Genomic DNA, 23,519 nt, shown 5'->3' on the forward strand with positions numbered 1-23,519 from the left:
ACAACATTGGAATGAACTGTATAAGTTTATTCTGATTAATATAATTAAGAATTACATATATATATTACATATTGGTCACTTGAATTATAATACTGTGGCAATTTTACAAACACAATAAGATACTCTAGGCCATGTGTTTTATAGACACATGAACACCCCTTATCCGAGGTAAAATAACTGCAGCTTATTGCTTTAATACATAAGCGAAATCTGTTCAAATGCCCTTGAAGTAGACAGCTAACACGGATCAAATATTTTTTTCCCATTTAAAATTTTTTAAATAAAATACAATTTAAGTCATTTATATTTAAAAATCTACGTAATATAACTCAAAAGCTCTTGTTTTTCATGTCCAGAGGTGATGTAGTGCTACATTGGCCCCATATAGCTGAATCGATATGCTGAGGTGTTATTCCTTTAATTTCCAAGTGTGAGCCATGTGCACACAGAGGACTGCTGGGCCTCCAATTCAGGAGACCAGGGTCTCCAGCATGACTCATCCCCCCTCCCCATATTTTCCATTTATTTTGAGGGCCACCTGTTGTATATACAAAAGCCGGGCCCACATTTACTCACAGCCCTCCATTATTTATATGACTCTTGTGTTCTCGTTTGATTCATTCAATAATGAAGCTGGCACGTGAAATATTCACAAGCTCGGTTCGTTTAATGAGACGAGAAAGCAAGGAAAAAGACCCTTTTTTAATCTCCCTCGCGTTGAATTTTTGAAAGCGTGCATCCTCCACATATCACCCAGACAGGATTTTAATCAATGTGAAATGGTTCTGTGAGATTGACTGGGGCCTGGCTGGAGCCCTGCCGCTGTTATGGAGAGGCAGTGAGAGGTGACGCTCTTGGCAGATAGAATGAGATTTGAGAATGTTTTGTGCTCTGGGGTTTGGGGCGTGCAAGGAATCACTTGCATATTTTGTCAATTCATGCTGTCTGTGGTGCAGCCGGTGAAGATGTTTCACTGAAGAGGTCAAATGTCTGGAATATAAATGTAAAAATGATTCAGGGAATCCTCTGGCTTTCCTGTTTCGCTATTAATATGCCAAAGAATCCATCCAGACCAGACTATATAAACACATTTTTACGGTGTGTCGAAAATAAAAATCAGTTTGATCATTTCAAATTGTGGTCTGCTTTTAGCACAAAGCAGTTGATCTCTTGTTTTTATGTTCTCAGTAGTCAATAATTCAAATTGTTTATCCTCATTCCAAGTGAACTTGTATTTAATAGATTGTGGTTTACGGTATCATGGTTTTTGATGATAATGTTAAATTTAGCAAGAAACGGAAAAAGTGATTGTCTTTTCCTCCCTTTTGTGGTATATATATATATATATGAGTGAAACAGCTTTGTGAAACAACACTGATAGTTTTTGGGGGTTTTTTGAAAAAATAAATCACAAAAGTAGTTTGTTTTGTTTAAAAATCAAATAAATTAACGTGGTATATTCTCATTATTGTTAGTTAAAGTGGCCATATAATGACATTTTTACACAGGTTTTTAGACGGGTTCCTCATATTGTTTTGGGAGTCTCCTACAGGTATAACTGCATGTAAAGTCAATAAATGCTTTAGTTTTCTCAAAATATGTATTTAATATCACCTCATTTTCCAACAATTCTCAAACGATTCGTTCAAAGCAGTTCTAAGATTCAGTCTCTCTAAACCCCTCCTTTCCGTGAGCCTACTCTGCTCTGATTGGTCAGATGTTGTGATTGATCTACCGCACACAGTGGTTGTCGGAAATGATATGCCCATTGCCATAGTACCATATTTTAAATGCTCGATAGAAAAAATTTAAAATGTTATCATTTATGTAGTATACTTACAAGTTGTGATTCAGTGGAGCCAGCTGGTCCAAATAAACTGAGTATTAAGCCATCTTTCAAGAGCAAGTGTTTTGTGATTGAATTCACAGCGATTAGAGAAGCAGTCGTCAGTAAAATGACGGGAATACAACAAAGATTGTGGTTTTACTGCTGTGGTACTGTGGGGAAAAAATATTTTAACTACTGATTCTTTGCAGCCTCACCTTTCAGAAGTGAAAACAAAATTAATTTACTTTCACAGCATGGGACACAGCGTCTTCTCGGCATGACGAACAAGCTACAGTGTTTGAGGGCGGTTCTAGTTGCTGTGTAGCTCATAGGCGGGCATTATGCAAATGTGTTACCCCGTGACGTGTAGCTGTTATAGAAGTGGGATTCGAATTACTGACGACTGGTTTAGGCTGGTCAGAGTCGATGCTTTCTTTTTTCAGTTGATGTGTTTATTGTTCATTCATTGGTTTCTCCGTGTAGATCAGAGCTCATCATCTGTGGCTCCAGCAGTGAAACTGGGCTCCTGCTTGTCTATGGATGGCCGCAGGCACGAGAACGGGCAGAGCTGGCATGACGGATGCAGGGACTGTTATTGCCATGCTGGGAGAGAAATGTGTGCGCTTATTTCTTGCCCGGTTCCCCCCTGTGATAACCCCACCATCCGACCCGGCCACTGCTGCCCCACCTGTCCAGGTGAGCCAATACTGCAACATACTTGCATTACGATCTGCTTTGATACGTCAAGATGGATTTTACATGTTAAACTATTTATCTCTTTCAGAAGAGTCCAGTTCCCATAAGCCGGAGCTCAGCGAGGCATCCGTGTGTTTGGCTCCAGGTGGAGAGTACTTTGTGGAGGGAGAGACGTGGAACATTGACTCCTGCACTCAGTGCACCTGCCACAGTGGCCGTGTACTCTGTGAGACAGAGGTGTGCCCGCCCCTGCTCTGCCACAGTCCAATCAGAACGCAGGATTCCTGCTGCCCTCACTGTCCAGGTGCGCTGTCAACAAAATATTATATTTGAAAAGCATTGACAGGCCTGCTCTAACTTACCAAAACTTTAACTTTTAAGCATGTTGTGAAAACTTGAAGATCATGGAGAAGCCAAAGTAGCTGTGATATCTGGATCTTGTAGGAGTACAGTCAAGGGAGGCGGAAAAACATAATTTTTTTTAAAAGATTCATTATTGTAAGGACTTTTAGAGCATAGAGGCGTGAGACACCTTCAACGGGAGAAAAGTTAACAAAATGTGAACGTGTATAATGCATGTGTTTGGTGGAAATGATGAATACTGCATGGGCGCTGGAGTACATGATCAACAGTCTGAGCCAAAAGGATGACAGAAGAATAGAATGATGCACATTTCAGAGAATGTTTCAACTATAACTCTGCTCTTTTAAATGTTCTCCACACCGCTGAAATCATTTTTGGTTTTCTAAATGAAAGATTTGTTTTTCAAGATTGGATTGTTTGAGTTGCTATGAATATTTATGTTTTTGAGTCATTTGTGTTTTAGTCAAAGTATGTTGACATTCTGCTCTTTAGTTACAAGAGAAACTACTCAACTTTTTAACGCTCACTATAATATGGATCAAATACAGCCCCAGAGAAATATGGTGAACTTATTAGCAAATTTCAAAGCTTGAATTCAAAGATGTAGTGTCACATGCTTAATTGGAGACTATTAGAAATTCGTAGACTGTCAGTTTCATTTTAGCTTATAAACTGGATGTCACTGAAGTCAACATCAAAACTGTTTACTTAATACATTTTTGGTCTTATTGTGAAGGATCTAAGGATTTAAAGAAAAAAAGTCTTTATAGTTCTGTCATCATTAAACTCGATGGTGCAGGCTGGTGGTTCGTTAATGCTAACTAATGATATTCACAGCATTAAGGCTGGATTACATTACATGACTTTTAAAATCTGAACAGGTTTTTAAAACACTAGGCATCATACACTTACCGACTTTTTTAGTGACCGAGGAAAACTGGACATCATACACTACACAACTGAGGATGATACACTAGCAGACTTTGAAGTCGTACTGATGACAACAAACTCAAGTGAAACGTGCACCTTGTTTCTAGGAGAAAATATCAAAGATGTTTGATATCCTCCGGCTGGGTGGATTTAGAGTCTGAAGTCTGTGACCATCGTACACTATGCAATTTTCTATGGAATCTGTCAACTCAAATCTGCAGATTGGCTTTGACTTTCGGTAACTAGCGTCGACTTCTCCAGACTGAAATCGGTGGAAAATCAGGGCAAAAATCATGTAGTGTATTCCAGGCTTTAAGCTACTTGGCACAAGCTGATTGGTTCATGTTGCATACGCAGCCAATGAGCTTGCTGCATTTAAATGGTTGGTTAGCATTCACTAGAGCATTTCACAGCACGCTTCAGAGTTTCTCTGAAACCCTCCTCCTTCCCCAGCTCCACCTGCTGCTAGGGGTTGTTTTATATGCTATTTGTGCAGCAGCAGTATGTTTTAAATACTCAGAGCACTGTATCACCGTATGTATTGCAAGTAACATGTTCCTGTACTTGCTTTGCAGCAGCAGCAATAATCTACAACAACAGCAATAACCAACAGCCGCAATTTAGCAGCATTGCAGATCTATTTAGCCAAGACCAAATACATGAACATTGTCTCATCCTTTTACCGTGCTAAAATATTCAGAGAGTTGTCATGATAGAAATCCATTTATATGTATCCCTTGTTTCAGATGATCCAGTTACCCCTCAGACGCCCAGTAATGACAGCATGCCCAACTACTGCAGGAATGAGGATGGTGATATCTTCTTGGCCGCTGAGTCCTGGAAGCCCAACGTCTGCTCCAGCTGCGTGTGTCTAGATGGAGCCATCAGCTGCTTCTCTGAGTCCTGCCCACCAGTCAACTGTGCCCGGCCCGTGCTAAGGAAGGGCCAGTGTTGCCCATACTGTCTTGGTATGTGAATCTGTGCACAGCTGAAGATCGTATTGCCCCTGATCAGACAGCCATGTTAAGTTGCCTTCTGATCATATGTGGGTGTTAATGACACAGCTATGACCAAGCGTCTCTCCCACCTCTTCACCAGATGCCACGCCGAGGGCCGTGTGTCATTTCAACGGGAAGACGTACATGGATGAGGAGCGATGGGACATTGACAGCTGCACTCACTGCTATTGCCTGCAAGGCCAGACCCTCTGCTCGACTGTCAGCTGTCCTGTCTTACCCTGCCATCAGCCGGTCACCGTGGAGAGCAGCTGCTGCCCCATGTGTCCAGGTCAGGATTTATGTGCTGTATGTTCACATGGAGATTACATCAGATGAGTAGAACAGAATGAGAGACAGTGAATCTGCAATGCAAATACATGGCTAAACAGATATGCTACACAAAGCCTCCTAAAGTATTTAGAGGATTAAATGTCTGAGTTTCTTAGCATGGTTAAAATATTTAACCAGGGGGCATCACAAACAATGTACAATCTTTATCAGAACTAGTGTCAATTTTCTTAGCTAACAAATGCGTTTTAATGAAACATTTAGCTCTCTGTAAAATATTTAGCAATTTGAAAATTGTGTTTGTGATGTCTTTCCTTAATTTAGATCCAAATACTTTTTGGATCTCTATTTTAAGCAGACACTGAACTCCAAATGTCCAAATGAGCTTAAAAAACTAAATATTACATGAATGATTATAAAACAAATATTAGATGAAAACCTTAAATGGGAATTAGAAATTTGGCCTTGACAACTAACTGAAATAAGTGCTAGAATGAATAAAAAAATAATAGTTAAATAATAGGAATCTGTCAAATGAGTTATAATAATTCTATTATTATTTAACTAATAATAAATGATGATTATAAGATAATACATATTTATAATAATTTATCATTTTACTATATTTGTAGTAAAATGGATCATTATAATTATTAGAAACATTATAATTTTATATAAAATCTTGTTTCATGTAAAATATTAAATAAATATATAAAACTGTAGGTTTGTTTTTGTAAAATAAAAAATGAAGCATAGAAATTACTTTGTTTGGCTTTAAAACGGTTTTATTTCTCTGCTGACGTAATCAAGGCCATAGCGGTGGGGAAAACCAATAAAACCCCGTTTCACCCCAATTAAATCCTGATGGATAAAATCAAACCGTGTCCTACTGTTTGCCGTTTAATATTCCATTTAATTCTAATGTACAGCCCACTACTGGAGTTAAATTCTGCAATTATTATTATTAAAAATTATTTGCAATCTGGTTTGCATTTTGCCCCACATAAATTGAAGTGGATGGAAAAGTAGCTATAGACTACTTCACAATGACTAGAATAAATGGCAATATCACTGATCCAAGTACCCTGCAGTCTTGGTCTCTGTAGCTCTGTCACACGTCTCTCTCTCTTTTTGACGCTCTCTCTTAATCTCGTTGTCTCTCTCTCTGTCTGGCTCTCATAAAGCAGTGTTTACTTAGAACCTTCTCTCTAATTGAATGGGTCTTTCGTCTAAATACGGACTCGTTGAGATTAATCATTTAAAAGGATTGATTAAGTCGAAGCCAGACAGAGGCTAAATTAGCTCTCTTTGCATTTGGGAGATAATTTCATTGATCACGGCCCTCTTTATTGCTGTGTCACTTGGCTCTGGATCAATGAGGGGGTTGAGAGTGGTGTCGTGTGCACTCTGGGTAATCACTCACCCTTTGGTGCTTTCCCACTCAGAGACGCAGCTCTGAAGATTAACTTTTAATTAGCCTGCGGCCCGCAATTTCACTCTGACCCGAATCTTGTTTGTTCTGAGTGGGCACTTCTCAACTCCTCTTAATGTAGTTACGATTTGTATTATGTGCTTTGGTGTGTGTTTTTCTGTAACACGCTGTTCTTCTCTCTTTGTGTCCCTGTGTCTCTGATATTTTAATTACAGAAAGTTACGCTCCCACAAATGTGCCTATCGAGAAGACAGACCAACGAGGAGACAAGCACAGACATCAACCAGCCTGGCCGACTCATAGCGAAAACGATATTATGCCACAATTCAGAGGTACGTACAAGAGTAGTATAAAAAAAATATACACAGACAAAACCAAATTAAACCCTGTGGCCCGTGACGATACACTGAGGTCTGTGCAAGAAACTGAACAGTATTTATATAAATTTTTACCTCTGATCCACCACAATGTCCAACTGTCCTGAGCGTGTTAGTAGCATAGTAGACGCATGCGCGGAAGCGATCTAAACAATGAGTGACATATATGCTGCGGTCCTACTCTGCCTCGCTCCGAGCTGGATTCGAACCGCGGCCTCTGGCGTGGGAGGTAACCAAGGGGCCTAAAGGCCATGGCCTCTAGCATCAGTCCTCTAGAGATCAGGGGAGTGAGGATTTACCTGCACAACGCATGGATCTACTATGCCAGAGCACGCTGACGCGTCACGCGTGGATGTTGTGAACGCGCTCAGGACAGTTGGACATTGTCGTGGATCATAGTTAAAAAATTACATAAATGCTGTTCAGTTTCTTGCACAGACCGATTGTTTCCTGTCTTAAGACCGCAATGTCTCGTCATGAGCCACAGGGTTTAATTTGGTTATGTCTGTGTATGGATTTTTTTTTACTCTCAAAGCCGTGGGTCCCATTGACTGCCATTATATGACTGACAGACTGTAACGGTTTGAGTTAAAAATCTTCGTTTGTGTTCTACTGAAGAAACAAAGTCACCTACATCATGGATGTCCTGGGTGTAAGCCGATAAACATCAAATTTTCATTTTTGAGTGAACTATCCCTTTAAGCTGTTCGCATGTTTATAGCTAACTAGGATTTCTCCTGATTTCATTCCATTGAGCAATTTCATGTGCTTGTGGTAGAATATTAGCGAGACAATTCTGTAACTTCTGAAGTAATCTTAATCAAACTTCACTTTCACAAAGCTGGCTGTTTGTTTCTTTTGATTTTCCCTGTTAGCAATCTGTAATTTCTTCTTGATTTTCCATGTGTTGTTTTGTTAAGGCTGATGTGAGTGGGTGTCTGTCTGTCAAGACTCTGGCATTTGCCTTAATTGCTGACATGGATGTCTGACATTACCTGCTTTTACAATCAAGCCCAGTTTGCATTTCATATGGCATGATTCAATTCTGAATTGTTCTACATCGCCCCAATGAGTCACTGCTCAATGATTCACGGCTATCAGGTGCAAAATGTGCCAACAGGTGTGTTGTGGGTTGTTCCAGGTAACTTCGGAAGTCTGCAGATGCCCTACCTAGACGGCAAGACACCATTGCCCAGTAAGGATGCTGGTCTGCACTGGGCCTGGGTGGCATTGCCCATCCTAATGATGATGCTCACAATCGCCGCCCTGCTTTTGGTCAATCAACGTAAGCAGTGGATCCCTGTGCCTTGCTACCGCACACCCAATAAGGTACCTGCCTATATGTCCCAGTTTGCTACATGGATACTGGGAGGGGAGGGGGGGGGCGATATACTGGGAGACACAATTAATCGGTAGAACTTTTGCCAACTGGTAGAGATTTTGCACTATTGTCACTATCAAGGTTATACACTCACGTGACGTTGCTGTGCTACGCGGTCACAAAAAACACAGTCAGCAGCGAAAGAAAACTAATTTTCGCTATATGCAAGGGCTGTCTGAGAGACTGCGCTGTCAGAGAGGTGCACACAAGTAAAGACAATGCTCATAGAGTGTGGGAGTATTGAACGGAGTTATTTTTGCCAAAATGCCCATCTTTGCAAGTATCCTCGTAACTGTAATTTAGGTTTTAAGTGAAAGCAATTGAAAAGAAAAACACATGTGTAACAGTTTATTGGATCCAGGCAGCTCTTAGTCATTTGTGTTAATCAAACAACAAAAGAAAGAAAATCTCTCACTGCTCTTGACTAAATCACTTTTGTAACTTTAATTTACACAGTGAAGACTATGCAGTGTTTTATACATTCGATTACTTGTACAATGTATGTAGCATTTCTTATTTATTTGTTTTTTTTGTCCTATTGTTTGATTAGTTTCTTATTCTTATTTTATTCTGTTATGACTGTTTACTTGTCACCACTTTCAATAATACAAAAAACTAATACAGCTCACTAAAGACAAGAATTATGACATTTCTATGGCATCAAAATGTTGATATCATAAAGACCTTATTTAAAGCAAAAATAACTATATATATATATATATATATTTTGTTACTGTGAAATAAAATTACTCATGTTGTGATATATTATTTTGCTCATATCGCCCACCCCTAAAGGATACAATCACATTTTGAATTAACACACCAAACAGGATGCAGAATTGCATTATTATGGGTTTTTTAAGATTAGAATATTTATATTAATTACCAAAAATGGTACCAACTTTTATAATTGGAACAGATTTGAAAGCACTAGGCATCATACTTTTGCTGACTTTGTAAATGGGGTTACACTTTATTTTTATAGTCCCCTTTAGACATTCTACTAACTATAAGTAACTTTGTAACTACATGTCAACTACATGACAACTAATTCTCATTAATTTGCAGCTACTAGGTTAGGTTTAGGTTTAGGTTTGATAGAATAAGTTGACATATACTTGAAAAGTTTCTCATAGTCAGTGTGTTGTATGTTGTGGACCCATCAAAATAAAGTGTTAGAAGATATTAAGCAGACAGTCTACTAATACTCTAATGACTGCTAGTTGACCTGCAGTTGCAAAGTTACTTACTATTAGTAAAATGTCTAAAGTGGACTATCGAAATAAAGTGTTACCATAAATGGTTACAGAGAAACACGGCATTATACACTAAATGAGGGTCACATACTACCAGACTTTCAAATCTGTCCAAACATAACAAACTTGTGCAGAAACATGCACCTCATTGCCAGGAGATGCATGACAAATTAAAAATGTCTGTGCCCTTTATATAATAAATATGCAATTTTCTGTGAAATCTGTCACCCAGCATGGGCTCCACACGACTTCAAATTGGAACAAAAATCTAGGCAAAAGTTGTGTAGTGTATTCCAGAATTTAGTTGCACAAGCATGAGAAAATTCTCTCCATGGTCCAAGACTCACTGTATTTTTTTTGTCCTGTATAGCCTACGTGTCTCAATAGCCAGCTGGTGTATGTGGACTGCCAGAAGGGGACAAAGGTCCAGGTGGACAGTTCCCAACGCATGCTCCGCATTGCAGATCCTGACTCAAGATACAGCGGTTACTACAGCATGCAGAAACACAACAACCTGCAAGCTGACAACTTCTACCAGACTGCGTGAGACACAGGAGAGAGAGAGAGTGAGTGAACGAGAAAGAGAGAGACTGAGCCCGTGTTCAGCTGCCAAACCTTTTGCGGGACATGGACACCTACTAAACAACTGTAGAGACGGACAAAACCACCAAACCAAGTGGTCAGAGAAGAGACCCTCATACCGAATAACAATTATAATATTCACATAAGTCACTCCAAGCAAATGGAAAAAATATATCACACGTCGACACCAGGAGATGGAAGCAGCACCTATGTAACTGAACCATTATGGAGTGTGATTGTTAAATTGGAGAGGACTCTTCCAGAATATTTTTGTGAATCAGAGGTATGGCAGGTTGAGCATCTTTTGTATGTAAGCGTGAGATTTCGTGGATGTTCAGGCACAAGTTGAAGGTAGTCGTGAAGTCAAATGAACGTTTTTGGGATTAGGAAAACTGGGGTGTTTTTGTTTGTTTGTTTTCAAAAATATTTTTCCTGCATTCCTAACTTTTTCTGTTGGAAAAGAGAAATTATTTTAGGAGTGATACATTTTTGACACAAGTGCTTGTGTGAACACTTAACGCTGAACCAAAGCTTCTCTGTCTACGAAATCTGATATGCCCCGATCGGGCGAGAGGCCGAGGAGGGACGTTCACTTCCCCGAGACAAAGGAGGCGCTGGACTATGTACGGAGCACAGCAGAGAGATGGGTAGAGGGAAAAAAGAGGGAAAATCAGTCGAAAGAAAATCTGTTGTTGCAACAGATGCATTTTTGTAGAAGATGCTACTGTAAAATTGTGATTTCCCCAGTGTTGTGGGTGAGTTTGGCCATTTTTTTCTCTTTTAAAGACAAAAGGAGGAAAGCAGAGTAAACTGCTCTGTGGACATGCGTTCTTCCTGTTAATGGATGTGTGGGGTCTCTATGTTGTATTTCTGCTTATATGTACGAGCGTTTTCCCATTTAATCATACAAACACCATTTGCTCTTTCTCCCACAACTAAGGGCAGATTGACACTCCTAGCAAATATATATTTTCCTGAAACGAATCCGAGGATTGTGAAGCGAGATGCAGGAACATAGCTATAGTGGTTTGGATTTGAGGCTATGCTTTACAAATGCTGCTTTTTTTGCTTTGATTCTTTAAACCTCATTTTGTAGGGATGAAAGCCAGTAGTGAGGATTGTTTTCATTTTTAAGAAACATTTACCAAGAAAACCGAATCAAAGGGCCTTGTTCCCGAAAAAAATGTTTTTTTTTTTTTGTCTAAATCGCTTGTAAAACATTTGTATGTTTCAAAAAATGTAGGAATGTTTGTGTGAATTTCTAACTAGGGGTGTAACGGTACACACAAAATGTTCAGTACGGGTCTATTGGATCAGTGCACATTTTAATCACTGCATGTGTGTGGAACACATTTAGAAATTATAAGGTATATCGATATATTTTCAAATGAGATATAGGACATTTATATTGATATACTTTGTTGTGAATGCATTTGAAAATTAAACGCAGTACACAGAGTGAGTGAGTTTCAAACTTCGCTGATTTCCCTGCCTAACAATGCCCCTTAGCTGTTATCAATTCACTGTAAACCACGGTTTCACGGGGCTTATTGCTTTTAGTAAACAGTTAGTCCATATGCGTAGTAAGACTTCACATAATAAAACAAAGCAAATAAAATGTAATGATATCAATAAAAACATTCTTCCGCCAAACAAAGTGGTTGCCGAGCAAGACACAGACGCAGAAACAAAGAGGTGTATGTTTGTAGAGTAATTTACAACAGCTTTGAACGTGCCTCAACCAATCAGAATCAAGGACTAGAACTATCCATTTTATAACCCTTCTTATGCCGTTTCATAGAAAGAAAAAAAAATGTATACACAAAAACTAAATTGATAGCAATTTACCTAAGATCAATCTTATAACTGATTTCTTAATATTATTAGTTCCGTGAATAATTTACACAAAAGAGTTGTAAACTCTTGGTCTTATGATTGTTCTGAATTGAAAGTTCTAAGTTATCAAAAATTTACAAATGTTTTTACTAACAATTTACACCAATCTGAAAGTTACATTGGTAATAGTCGTACAAATTATTACTAGTAATTCTACGTAGAATTGACGCAAAAAGTTGCAAATTGTCTAGAGTTTGAGAAAATGGTTTTACAAGCGATTTACACAAAAATTGTGCCAGCGTTTTGTGAATGAGGTCTAAAGAATGATCGAATTACTTTTGGTAGGGGATCTGAGAGAAACGTATACTGTTTTTGGTTAAATGTTTTCTTTATTTGTACTGTTCACGAAACTGCCTCCTTTTCTGGAAGCTTTGAAACGTTACTGAGGCACCTTTGTGTTCTGGTTTTCTAGCTGAGAACGAATTTGGCTTCAAAAATCCAAAGCTATTATAGGAACATTTATGTACATATTATTGCTAAAATGAAAAGACCTGAAATATTATGTGAGTGTATATGTATGTGTGTATGTATATGTGTTCGCATGTACGTACGAGTGCGCACACACAAACGCACATGTACGCAGACATGGCTTCTCTTCATCGGTAAGGTTCTTAGTTCATTTTCCTAATGAATGTATTTATGATTGAGCAAAATAAGAGATTTATATAATGGCAAACTGATGACAGGCATTTCATTGCCTTTCTTGTTTGGTGGTAATTAAAAAAGCACAGAGGATGATGATACAGAAAGAAAGACAAACATCTCATTCTATGCTTATTTTTGTGTGTATTTTTTCCCTTTCGTTTTTCACATATAGAGCTTTGCTCAGTTGAACGTTTTGGGGCCCATACGAGTCACTTTGGCTTTGTTTAGACAGGCAAAAAATAATCACGTTTTGGCTTATCCAACTTTTAAATAGTTTTTTGTAGTGTGAAATATTAGACCAAGAGAAATCTAATTTACAAAAGACAGCGTGGACAGCCAATTCTAAAGATCAGATTAAAAAATTAATTTGTGTGCAGCAAAGCCTTTGTTTCTGTACGTGAAGCAATGTCTCGTTGCCATCTATTGCGATCTTACAGCTGAACGATGAAGCTCTCGTTTGATCATTTCCTGTCACGAGTCCCTTCAGGTGTCAGAACTACTGGAATGTTGATGGACATAAGCTGTTGAAGTGAGGGGGCGGGGCAAGGGGCGGGGCAGTGGGAGGGAGAATGGGCGGGCCTGGTTATTTGTGATAGTTTGTCTTGGTTGTATCTTTATCTATATGTGATATTCTTTGTAGAGCTATACAACTTGGCACTTTTATATAGAGAGAAGTAACCTATGTGTTTCTTTCTTGTTTTGGTTTTGTTTGTTTTCTATGTAATCTTTTTAGTAGCCAGAGTTTGCCCTTCTTTTGTTTGTTTGCTTTTCTAAACCCTTGTGGGACCCTGTGCAGAAGTAATTTGGTGAATCTCATGAAAACACTTCCAAGTCACATTTCACCCCTAAATCAAATGCAGAAAAAAAATAAAATGAGATTACATTCTGAAGTAAGAAAATCCAGCCTATTTTTAAGACACAATTTTTTTATGACAATTAAGCACACGTTCTCCAGAACACTTTTTTATTATTATTATTATTCCTTTTTTGTTGTCTATTAAATGCAGATTAATAGAAGTATATATATTTTTTTTTATATATTTTCCCCAAAAAAAATTTTGTTAGCGTAATAGGACGTTTTTTGCATTTTTTTTCGTTAGCGTAATAGGACGTTTTTTGCATTACGGTAATGATAGTTGTGATGGAAAATGTGCTTAATTGTCATGAAAGTTGTCATGAATTATTACGTGTAAATGTATAAAGATATTTTTATTTTTTGGATAATTTTTTTGGACTGAAATATGACACAGATGACGTTTTTTTTTAAGGATTCACACAATAATGCGTTTGTTTCAGAACTTTTTAACTATAAAATTGGTCCAGTTATGACCACAAAGTTGCGGTTTAGCCTTGATTCAAGCACATAAATTTGTAGATATAACTGAGATGTAAGTTTTAAATATCCTCTCGAGGATATAAGGCTAATTACAGAGATTTGAACCTTAAATCCTGTTTATTCTTTACCATGTTTCTGGTTTGTGGAAGTGAAACAATTGATTTGTAGTCCTGTCTTTCAGTCACAGCCAATCAGAGAGAGGGTAAACAAGAATCATTAATGGATCGCTGGAGAGAGCGTTGCTCTGGAGGACCCAACCACCTTTACAAAAAAAAACTTAACAGCATTTCAGCAAGATGTCATCCATATTTAATAAGCAATGTGAAATCTGTGCATAGCCCACTTTCAAGTTGAAATGCAATTTCCACACACAAAACAACATTTCCTCCTCATTGCCACTGTGCTTGAGTTCATGGATGAAAGCCAATGAACACCACTGACTGGATTTGATTCAGGCAGACCTGCACATTTATTTGGGTCTTACGGGGTGTAATCTTGTTTTTTTTTTTTTTTTTTTTACTGCATTCTCTAAGTATTGTTGTAAATACTTGAGTGTCACTCGCCAAAACTTACAAAAAAAGTTGAATACAAAAAATACAAAGGTTTGGAGAGAAAAAGAATTAGAGATGTAATATATTGTCTATGACCTTAATAATTTATTGTTGAGCAGAAAAACGGAACTTAGCGGAGGACGCAGCTCAGATCACAGATATTTGCGTTGTGTCGATCTCTCAAAGAGCGTTTCAAAGCTCAAGACTTCATAGAGTGTCCGTTTGTTCTTTCTTTTTTCTTTTTCATTATTTTGGTTCTTCTGAGAGCACACCAATGTCCGTTTTTCAAAAGGATGCTAAGCAAGTTTATTTGTTCCAAGAAACTGAAGTCCAAGAAGCTTCTAGAAATGTATCCCCGTTTCCCCTCTCATCCCTCTCATTCTTTCTTTCTACATACAATATCAACCCTTCTGGAGTTTGTATACTACTGGTGTTTAATGTTCATATAAAAAATAATAATGTCAACATAGGTCATGATACTGCAGATTTATAAAAAGGGTAGATGAAAAGTTGACTCAGAATTCCTGTAGCACAGCAGATTTTTTTCCAGTTTCTTGTATTATTTTGTTTCTTTGCAGCACAATAAATACTTTTTAAACAATTGAGTCTTGTCATGTTTCTTGTCATATTTAAGATCTGTGCTACAACTATCTAGTTAGAATTAGCTATATTATTGTCAAAAGAATAGTTTTTTATCTTTTGACATTTTCAGAAATTCAAAGACAGCATGAAATGACATTTAGTGAAATGATGAGTGAAAAAAAAAAAAGTTTTTACATGAATCAGTTAAATGTAAATGAACATTTGCTGAGCCTGTCAAGCATAAGGACACAAAACACATCAACATTTTTTAAAAGTAGACAACTTGTATGGTATTCCAAGTTTTTTTTTATTATTGACTAGAAATTTAAGCGAGTAATCATAAAAAAAAGTAAACAAACACTATCCGCCCTAGCTGTTGCTGCAATTATAGGAATTGTATTAGTTAAAGGGATAGTTCACCAAAAAAATGAAAATTCTGTCATTAATTAGTCACCCTTTTGTCATTCCAAACCCATAAGACATTTGTTCTTCTTCGTAACACAAATTTAGATATTTTTGATGAAATCCGAAAGCTTTCTGCTTTATATATATATATATATATATATATATATATAAAAATTAGAACTTGAGTTCACCCAAAAATGAAAATTTTGCCCTTCATTTACTATGGAAGTCAATGTGTGGTAATCAACATTGTTCAACACACAGTATCTTCTTTTGTTTTCAATAGACGAAAGAAACTCAGACAGAACAACTTGAGGATGAGTAAATGATGACAGAATTTTATTTTTGGGTGAAATATACCCTTCAATTGATTGGATTCACAAACTGATGAAAATGTGTGCATGTAATGATATTTAATGATCCAGTCACAGCGGTTGAGCTTACCAGTATAACTATTAGCGAATAATAACATAGCATACTTAAAGCTGTCATATGGCTTCACACCTGGAAAATAACACACAAGCAATATGAACTGCTTTTATTATATTTTATGAGACATTTATGAAAGAAAAATGGAAGCAAGGGTTTAAAACGACAAAGGGTGAGTAAATGATGGCATAATTTTCAAGTATTCCTTGAACACATTTAATAAAACATTAACATGCTCTAAACATCATGTTCATATCCTACAGTCAGTGAACCAGGCAAATTTATTTAGCAATAAACATGGCGTGTCTCTACATGCAGGCTATAGACAAAATATCTGCTCTCTGTGATAGAAAGCGTTGCTGCTTGGGTTAGCGTAATTGACCGTAAGAATCATTATAAACACATTATGTCCTCACACACAACACAGTTTTCACACGCTGCATTAAACCATGTAAATCCCTTTAGAAAATCAATGACATTTCATTATTTTTTTTTCTCTAAAGCGTAATTTCTATGTTTTACTCTGCTTTAGTCGCTGCTATGTCACTTGTGCGCAGAATGGCTGTGTTTGTTGAACTTTAGAGGACCTTTTGCCATCAGTAATAAATCACCAAACACCTATAGAGAAGATGCTAGTGCTCTATAAGAACTGCAGTTGCGCAAACAGACCGCAGAGGGGCGACGGAGAGCTATTTCGGAACTGTGAAAGATGCTGATACTGGTTTGTCAACTGCAGTTTTGCTCTGAACAGTCACATGAATGGCACTAAAGAGAAAATGTAAAACAAAAATGTAGTGGTAAACAAAATGGAGTATGAAGATGATGGGATGTGACGGCAGTGACAGGATATGAAGTCAGCACTCCCAGTTAGTGGCTGTCCTGTTTTCCGCATTATATCATATGATTGTCCACAAGCAGAGAATCATCAGGGACAGTGACTTACAGGCATTTTAACTTGTGTAGTGCCCTTTAAAAGGACAGTTCACTTTCAAATTAAAAATCTGTCATTTAATGCACTCACTCTCATGTCATCAAACCCATATGCTGTTTTTATACTCACAAAAGAATACATTTTGAAGATTTTTATGCAGCTTTATGCAGACGTTTTAATAATAATATTAATAATTAAATATTTTCCTTTAAAGACACGTGCTGGCAACGTCTGCCATTACAAAGTCTAACCGCATTTATTAAATATTTGTTGGAAGGTCATGAGAATGATCTGTGCTGTTTTGGAGGCAACACCGTCACATGAGGTTAATCTGTATCATTTATGCATGATATATGGAAAACTTGATTGATTTCAGAGGACGTCAGATGACATTTACCAACGTACTGACCCATAGACATTTGTGCGTTTTTTACAGTCAAGGTGCAAGTTGATAAAGGAAGGGTTGCATTACAAATCGAAGCTTGACTCCATAAATGCATAACAGTTCTTCCGGCGTTCACTAATGTTGATGTTCAGGTTGTTAGACTTTATTTCATGCTCCAATTCTCGCTATTATATGACGCTGAGGTACAAATACAAGACACAAACAGCCGGCTTCATTTATACAGAATGAGAACACAGTACATGCATGAAGAAACCAGCCAAGCCAAGAAAAACAATAGAATATATGACAATGTCCTCTAACAGCATATTTGCTGCTTAGCATGTCACGCTCAATCCTTTTTTCCCCATGTGGTGGCCTACAGTAACCCTCTTTGTTTGCCACCATGTGTGTATGGGCATTTGCGTAGAGTTTTGTGATATGGAGTGTATGTCAACTCTGGCCTTTTGTCCATTTTTCATTTTCATAATTGACCAGGCATGGCAGAAATGTCCATCAGCTAATCCTCTTACTGTGGCTCTAATGCCAGCTCTATCCGAGCAGCACCATGTTAATGGAACAAGCTGCTACGAAACAGCAAGGTGGAGAACGGCCAATTCCTGACAGTCCCTGCTGGAAAACAGCATGCGGCAAGTGCCGTTCCCTCTATTAAGCCCCATTAAATTAGTATTAATTTTAATATTAATTGTACTCTTCAATTATTGATTGCTATAATGACTGGATAATATGGATTTACTTCTGATTGTTATAGTTCATGCTTGAGGGAACCGTCTGAGGTGGAGGTGCATATGGCAGCGATTCATTATTAGAATTAATGTACAGCATTATCTAGATACGCACGCAAAGGAATACTGTCCAGACCAGTTCTTAACTGGTGAGCCATGACCCAAAACGCACCTGATAAGGTTACAAAAGAAATGCAAATGCTCAGTGCAAATTAATAAAATACTATAACTATATCTGTATAATCTCTCTCTCTCTCTCTCTCTCTCTCTCTATATATATATATATAGATATATATATATGATGCAGGATCCGGCGTTCTAACGTAGACCCCTGATGCGCTGCGGCTTGTTTGCAAGCAGAGAAATGTCGTATACACGCATACTCTCATGAACATGCGTCAAAGACTGACACGGAAGAAAAGAAATTGTAAAATAAAGTTGTTTTTTGTGTACAACAAGTATTCTTTTAGCTTTATAACATTACGGTTGAACCACTGATGGACTATTTTAACAATGTCCTTACTTCCTTCTGTTACTGTCTATGCAGGGTCAGAAAGCTCTCGGATTTCATCAAAAATATTTCAATTTGTGTTCCAAAGATGAAAGAAGATATTGCGGGTTTGGAAAGACATGAGGGTGAGTAATTAATGACAGAATTTTCATTTTTGGGTGAACTATCCCTTTGAGATCTTCAGCGGCATGGGCATATGACCCTTGGTTTATGAATTCTTAATTCATAAACAGCAGCACATTTGTCATTTTTTTCAGACTACTGGTACAGTTGTATGTATTTCTGTGTGCAGCTCATGGGGACAACTTGATAGAAAGACTTTTTGCCATTGTTTTGCCTTCCAGGTCTTATTGCATCACATTCAATACAACACCAAATTCAAGGATAAATATGATTTATGTGACCCAGTCATAACGGTCACTGTTCCATTGATGTATGGTTTGTTAAAAAATTAAGTTTAGATATTTTTACAGTAGGAAATTTACAAAATATCTTCATGGAACATGATCTTAATATCCTAATAAGTTTTGGCACAAAAGAAAAATCGATAATTTTGACCTATGTATTGTTGGCTATTGCTACAAATATACCCATGCTACTTATGATTGGTTTGTGGTCCAGGGTCACATTTGCCATGGTGCAGGAAACACTGGTTCACACACTGGTTATGTTTACTTTAGTTTGTGTTCTACAACTAACAATTTTGGTACATTGGGACACTGATGTCCAATATAAAATCTGGGTCCATTCAGTAATGTCTAAGCATCCCAGCTTTACTGTGCTCAGAGTACATTCATTCTCATATATTACAGTAGTGAATGAGATGGAGTAAATGTAACGATTTGAAGTGTGTGTCATATGCATGTCCTGCAACTTTTTACTGCAGACATACACCGATACTCAGAATGAAAAACATACTTCCCCACAGTGTCCAAACCCTCAGCTGACTTTACAGCCTGGTGCCTCAAACCCCAAATTCTCATCAGCTGACCAGTGCTTGAAGCCTGAACCCAAGACACACACTCACACACTGCTGTATTCAGACCATTCACATGATTACAGGCAGGAAGGCAGCATGACTGCTAAGCTGAGTCTCTACACCAGTACATAATACATCAGTAGGTCCTCAATGTTTAGTAAGGATTATAGCCAGCATGAAATCAAAATTAACAATATTTACTTTCTTAGTCATCTTATCTTGTCGCTTTCCCTTCCTTGTGTATTCATCTGTGCACCTTATTCCAAAGAAAAAAATGTTTGTCTTCTTAATCTCGCAGCAAATTTAATTATTGTGCTCCGTCTTTGAAAAGATTTTTCTGCTGACGTCACTTAGGCCAGACAGAGATATGTAGACCTTCACCCTCCTTATGCTAATCACCATCTCATTCCCAGAATGCATAAGCTCAAAAAATGACTTGAACAAACTTTTAATAGTTTCAGCATCATATTCAAGTATGGAAACCACATTTTGTCCCGTTTTTTTTTTTTTCAATTAGTTTCCATTGAATTAGTGTTGATATCAATAACTACAACAAATAAAATAAAAAAAGTGTTTGTTAATTGAAATAAAGATGAATTAAAAGATTAAAAACTAAATAAGTACACTACTAAAGTACTTAAAAAAGCTAAACAGAAATATTTTACAACATAAGTCGTTCCACACACATTTTCCACAAACTACAATAAATGCTGAGAACAAAACAACACATGGACAGAAGTTACTGATAGTTCAAATGTGACTGTTTATTGTTATGCATGCAAAAGAATGAGTGCAATGCACAGGAAAATAGTAATTATAAAAAATGCATGATAATAAATAAAGAGTAGTGGCCTACAGTATATACACAAGTAGGACAACTATATGAACAATGTTCATTTTTACATACATTTTGTTATAGGATAAAAGAGAGTAGTGTACACTTGATCATAAGCCAAAAAAGATCACAATTTTATCACACAAATGTTTACACACATGCAAAGTTGTCCAACCTCTTGCAGTATGACATTTGTGGTTGTTTAACGAGGACGTTATTGTGAGGACGTTATACAGATGCATCATTTAAAGGGCCGTTTACTTCGGAGTGGAAGGTAAGATGAAAGCATTGGAGAAATTATTTATCTGTGCAAACAGGAAGGTTGGCTGTGGAGGGGGTTTTCCTCTGGGGTAAGCAAAGTTATCTGGGGTGGTTGGAGCTCTCTTTGAAACGATGCTACGTGTTTCCGTATGCCAGTGGGGAGCTGCTGCTACCAGAGCAGAGTATGTCCCAGGAGCCGTTTTGTTCCCTTCTCAATGGCTTGGCGGCGAGCCCTTTGGACTCCTAGCTGGCAAGGTTCAGATGCCATGAGGAAATGTGGATCCGCTTCAGTATTTCTGAATACATTGGTAAATAGCTTGTGTGAGTTTTTGTTCATGTTTTGGAGCTGTTCTCCCAGATTAATTCCCACTATTCATTTAGGTTTGTACAATCAGCAAGTCAATTTCCACAAATGTTTAGTTTAACAAACATTTAAAAAATGAAAGTTTTTGTGTTAGACAAAAATTCATTAGAAATAGCACGTGCATGCTATACTTAATGACCCTTCCTCTTTATGCAAAAACACATGAAATAAAACAGAATTTCAGCATTTGCTCTGTCCAATTACTGTAGGTCAACAAAATGTTTCATGTAGTCCCAACACAAAAGAGTTAAGATTCACCTAAACCAAATTTAACTTGAATTTGACAAATTCATGTGGATTGAATCTAATTAACCTTTAGAACCTTTAGGTTCTTTCTTGGCATCAGTGGTTCCATGCAACATCAATGAAACCTTTCCACTGCACAAAAGATTATTTATAGTGAAAAAAATATTATTTTAGATTATTAAAGATGAAATGTTTAAAAAGAATGTGAACAGTGAGGAAGGTCCTGTTTGTTGTGGATTTTAAATTCACTAAGCACTTTATTTTTTGCACTTGTAATATTAAAATAAGATTTCCAGTATCTCTGCATGTAAACCTTTTTTTTTGTTATTGTTTTTTTTTTTTTGGATGCACAGTGATTGAATTTCACTGCATCAGCTGCATCACATGCATGCATTGTGGTACTCTCATGAACGCACATCAAAGACTGATATGGAAGAGAATAAATGGTTAAATTAAGTTGTCATTTTTGTTTTCTTTGCGCACAAAAAGTATTCTCGTAGCTTCATAAAATTAAGATTGAACCACTGATGTCACGGACATTTTAACAATGTCCTTACTACATTTCTAGGCCTTGAACGTGGTAGTTGTGTTGCTGTCTATAGAGGGTCAGAAATTTCTCAGATTTCTTCAGAAACATCTGAATTTGTGTTCTGAAGTTGAACGAAGGTCTTATGAGTTTGGAACGACTTGAGAGTAATTAATGACAGAATTTTCATTTTTGGGTTAAGAGTGTTCCCACTTCTTTAACTACAAGTTTTGTTGTGTTCAAGTGCTTTGTTGTTGGAAGGAATAGGAATCATGTAGGACACCATGTTCATCCTTACCCATTTCTTAGAGAAATCTTATTAAGCCAAAGTGTGAGATACTTAGTCAACATACAATATTTTGAATACTATGTAGCATTACCTTCATTGACAACCATATAATCTTCACCCATATTAGTGTATATATTCACCACTCTTTCTTGACAAAAAAAATAAATGTTGTTTTTGCTGTGTGAAATACATACAAAATGAATCAAATATGTATTTATATGTAAATACTTCACTGTAAAAGATTTGTTTAAAGTTTATGGCTTGCCCAACTCTGATTTTTCCAGTCGTAAATACAACTTAAGAGGCTGTTTCCTGACTAGGAATATTATTAACAATAATTCAGGTGAATTATCAAAGGCAGCATAAAGATGTGCAACAATCAATGTTCAAGAATGAACAAAATGTTCAAGAATTGTGTTTGTTTTTAGTGTAATATAGCCAAAGTCAGGGAGTCAGGTCTACAGATTTACATAACAGACGGTCATCAAGTTCAAGTCCCTGAATTCTCCTTAAAAGAAATCTTGATTTTGGATTTTCAACTTCCACAATGAGGTTTGGCTATACTCCGGTTTCATTTACATCTAGAGCCTGATCCGGTTACAGCTGATGTAAACGGCTGTGAAGGTTTTGAGTGACAGCATTAAATCTAGCTTAATCATCCCTGCCTAAGGAGTCATCATTATGATCCCTGAGCCAGCAGAGCGGTAAAGGAAAAACACATTATTTCAGTCCAAGTTGTCTATAGTCAGATTGGTTTTGCCAGTCTACAACAAATGTATATGTGAAAGTTGAGAGTTAACATGAAGTCCAACAACAAGGCTGATTCCACATCATACTGCACCTAAATGCATGTATTAATGTATTTAGCACACTTTACATGGGAAAGACACTTACTGGCATGTTCATCACATGTCTGTTCTTCAAGAACAATATTCACTATATCTCTGAAAAGCACAGGATGTACAGAGTTTCTTCAATTCACAATCACCACTTCAGCATCTAACCAGTTAGTGTTGGTTAAAACAGTCACAGTCTTTCTTCAAGGCTTTAGTTTAGGCTTTAAGTCTTTCGTCATTATTGTCTGGGGAAGCAAGTCATCTGAACTAAACACATGATTCAAAGGAATGAGAGAGAGCAAGAGAGAGAGAGAGAGAGCAAGAGAGACAGAGAGAGAGAGGTAAACACCACGAATCCTTCTTTAGTAAGGAAAAGTACCATTAGGTTCCTGAAAAAACTTCTGTAGACAACCCTCCTGGAAAAAAATATAAATGGAATAAATGTTCTGTGATTAACTGCAATACATAATAAATTACATTCTCCTGCTGCAGGACATAATTCTTATGACCATCTCTTTTAACCTTAAGTTATCCTCTGGGGTCAATATGACCCCAAGCGACTTTTCTTTAGTTAAAAATAATGGTTCCCTTTATCTCAGTGGAATAAAATCTTGTGACTTTTTCTAAATTATCTATCC

General features: G+C 37.2%; 1 protein-coding gene across 2 annotated transcripts in view; it reads left to right on the forward strand.

The window, feature by feature from the left end:
* LOC306885988 (cysteine-rich motor neuron 1 protein-like) overlaps positions 1-12,773 on the forward strand; it is a 126,951-nt gene extending 114,178 nt beyond the window's left edge. For both annotated transcript variants that reach the window (XM_079442830.1, XM_079442831.1), the window contains 7 exons: positions 2,312-2,524; positions 2,613-2,828; positions 4,564-4,785; positions 4,916-5,104; positions 6,751-6,867; positions 8,054-8,241; positions 9,920-12,773. In XM_079442830.1, the coding sequence (XP_079298956.1) occupies positions 2,312-2,524; positions 2,613-2,828; positions 4,564-4,785; positions 4,916-5,104; positions 6,751-6,867; positions 8,054-8,241; positions 9,920-10,096 (1,322 nt within the window). In that variant the 3' untranslated portion in view covers positions 10,097-12,773. The remainder of the gene's footprint in view (positions 1-2,311; positions 2,525-2,612; positions 2,829-4,563; positions 4,786-4,915; positions 5,105-6,750; positions 6,868-8,053; positions 8,242-9,919) is intronic.
* Positions 12,774-23,519: the final 10,746 nt, after the last annotated feature.

This window comes from Barbus barbus (genome assembly GCF_936440315.1).
Source record: "Barbus barbus genome assembly, chromosome: 20".
In the NCBI taxonomy this organism is placed as follows: Eukaryota; Metazoa; Chordata; class Actinopteri; order Cypriniformes; family Cyprinidae; genus Barbus; species Barbus barbus.